This window comes from Penaeus vannamei, chromosome 22 (assembly GCF_042767895.1).
Source record: "Penaeus vannamei isolate JL-2024 chromosome 22, ASM4276789v1, whole genome shotgun sequence".
NCBI classification, from domain to species: domain Eukaryota; kingdom Metazoa; phylum Arthropoda; class Malacostraca; order Decapoda; family Penaeidae; genus Penaeus; species Penaeus vannamei.
Window position 1 is genome coordinate 1,190,596 of NC_091570.1, and position 2,500 is coordinate 1,193,095.

General features: G+C 33.4%; 1 protein-coding gene across 2 annotated transcripts in view; it reads left to right on the plus strand.

Annotated features, from left to right (window-relative positions):
• The window catches only part of LOC113821126 (CAP-Gly domain-containing linker protein 1), a gene marked incomplete in the record, with an annotated part of 289,710 nt that overhangs the window by 276,168 nt on the left and 11,042 nt on the right, over positions 1-2,500 (plus strand). For both annotated transcript variants that reach the window (XM_070136378.1, XM_070136377.1), the window contains 1 exon segment: positions 428-1,128. In XM_070136378.1, coding sequence (XP_069992479.1) covers positions 428-1,128 — 701 coding nt within the window.

The following is a 2,500-nucleotide window of genomic DNA, read 5'->3' on the forward strand; positions in this document are numbered from 1 at the left end:
TGTACACTTATAATTTTTTGGAGGACATTCATGAATTCTGCTTAATACTGGTCATTCTGGGTCATACAAAGTCAAGAAGGATTGTTATTTATTTATGTATACACATATGCAAGTATGTATAGGTACATCTGCGTATATATATATATGTATGTCTTTATTTATATATATTAATTTTGTGAATTACTTTTGCCATGTGTGAGATGGTTAGCTATTTGAAAATGCAATTGTGATATAAATCAAAGTTTCCTACTTGTTTTCCAACATAAATTTAAGTCTATATTATGAATGTTACTATAATTTCAAATATTTTTTTTCTGATAGGAAGATTTTTTAAAATTTGCAGTTAAAAGGAATTATATTAGATATTTTAGAATTTAAAATGTTAAATCATTAAGGATTGGTAGCCTATAATCTTTGAAAATTTCAGGTAGTGGAGGAAGAAAAAACAAATCTAGTCAAAGAAAAAGACAGTTTGGAGGAGAATTTGAAGAAGCTATTAGCCATAGAGGAAGAACACAAGACACTACAGAAGACACATACCGAACAAACCAAGAAGGCGGAGAGTCTGAGTGCTGAAAACAACCGTTTGGCCCAGGAGAAAGATGAGTTGGCTAAGGAGGTCAAGATGCTGAAGAAGCTAGAGGAAGAAAGAGAGCGGTTGTCAGGTGATGTCCAGAAACTCGAGAAGGAGCTCACAAAGATCCCCTATCTACAGGAAGACAATGTACGGCTGGCAGACAATATAACGAAAATGACTGAGGAGAAAGAGACCCTGGCTGCCCGCCTGAAGAAGATGGAGGAGGAGGTAAAGCAGAAGAAGCAGCTGGAAGAAGACAACATGAGAATAAATTCAAGCTTGAAGAATGTTGAGGAGGAGAAGAACAAGCTGATGATTGATGTGCAGAAACTGGAGGCCGAGGCTGCCTCAAAAGTAAGGAATCTGGAGGGGGACCACTCAAAGGCCCTAGAGACAGTCAGATCCCTAGAAGAGGAGAAGAGGCAGGCAGCTGAGGAGATATACAAGTTGGAGGAGGAGGTGAAGAAACTCAGAAAATTGGAGGAAGAGAACCTTACTCTGGAGTCCAAGAACATGGCTTTGGTGAAGAGTATGGAAGAACTCAAAATCAGGTATGATATGAAGTGTATTCACTTAGTGTTAAGATGAGGCCTGTGTATGGAATATCTTATTATTTTTTTTTTTTTTGGTATATTATATATACTTTTTAGGGAAACGCAAATGGATATGGCAGGATTAACTTAAATACAGAAAGACTTTAGGAGGATTCCCCCTTTTGCCTTGAATTATTGGCCTAGGGCATGACATCCATAGGTCTTTCATTTCCTGGAGTAGCCTAAGGAGATAATGTTCAATATTTATGAAAGTTCTTTATAGATTTCTATGTTATCTCATAAGTCTACTGGTCAAAGAAAATTAATTCTTCTCTTCTAGACAAGTTCTATAGATGTAGGAGCCTTGAAGTGGCTGACACATAAATTTTTTTCTTTATTTCATTTTTTTTTTTTTTACTTTTTGGGTTTTTGTTTTGTTTTGTTTAACTTGATTTGTGCTGAAGAGGAGGAAAGCTGTTCTGATGTGAATTTTTAAAGATTTTTTACTACCATGTCTCAAGAGTTTACTTGATATCTACAAATATCTAGATGTTTTATAGTTACTGTACTCTCCTGAAGATAACTGTGTAATGGTTAGCAACTTTGATTTGAAGAAAATAATTGATTGATAACTCAATTAAGGCAGTTTATTGTTTTTCTTTGATTTTCAATATTTACACATTTATACACCATATGCTCCTCTTTAAAAAAATATCTTCAATGCTTTGAAATATGCATGTGTAATTGCATTTTTATTTTATATTTTTATAAATAAAGCTGGTTGACTCTGGCTTATTCTAAAAACATCAGGGTTCTATTTAAACACTGCATGTCTACATTCACATTTCCTTTGACCTGTAAAGGGTAGGGTTAGAATCATTAGCTGTATAGCTAATATTTATGAGATGACAGATGGAGATATTTTTCAGGACAGGAAAAGGAATATACATGTATGATGCTTACTTGCAGTTACATTAATAGATTAGATTTAGATGATAATGTGAGGGCTGTTCTGAACTTAATGTTAATAAGAAAGTGATGAAAGGGAATGACTTTAGCTGTTAAAGATGAAAAATGATGAGGTCCATAGCATTTATTTATTGTGTTATTTTGTTTAGTCAGTTTAAAACACAGTACTAAAAGTCCTAAGGTTTCCCTCATGTGGAAGTACATACAATTTTTATAGTCAAGAGAACATCTCATTTTATGATTGGAAGGTCGATCACAAATTTGGGACTTTATTATTTATTGAACCAAGGTGTTTAGTGTAATACAGTTCATGAGATCTTTCTTAAATTTCCAGTTATTATTTATTACATATATTCTATTAATTTCTGTAAGGATTGTGTTTACATTTTAGGCATTTCAGGGCTATTATTGATATCATTAT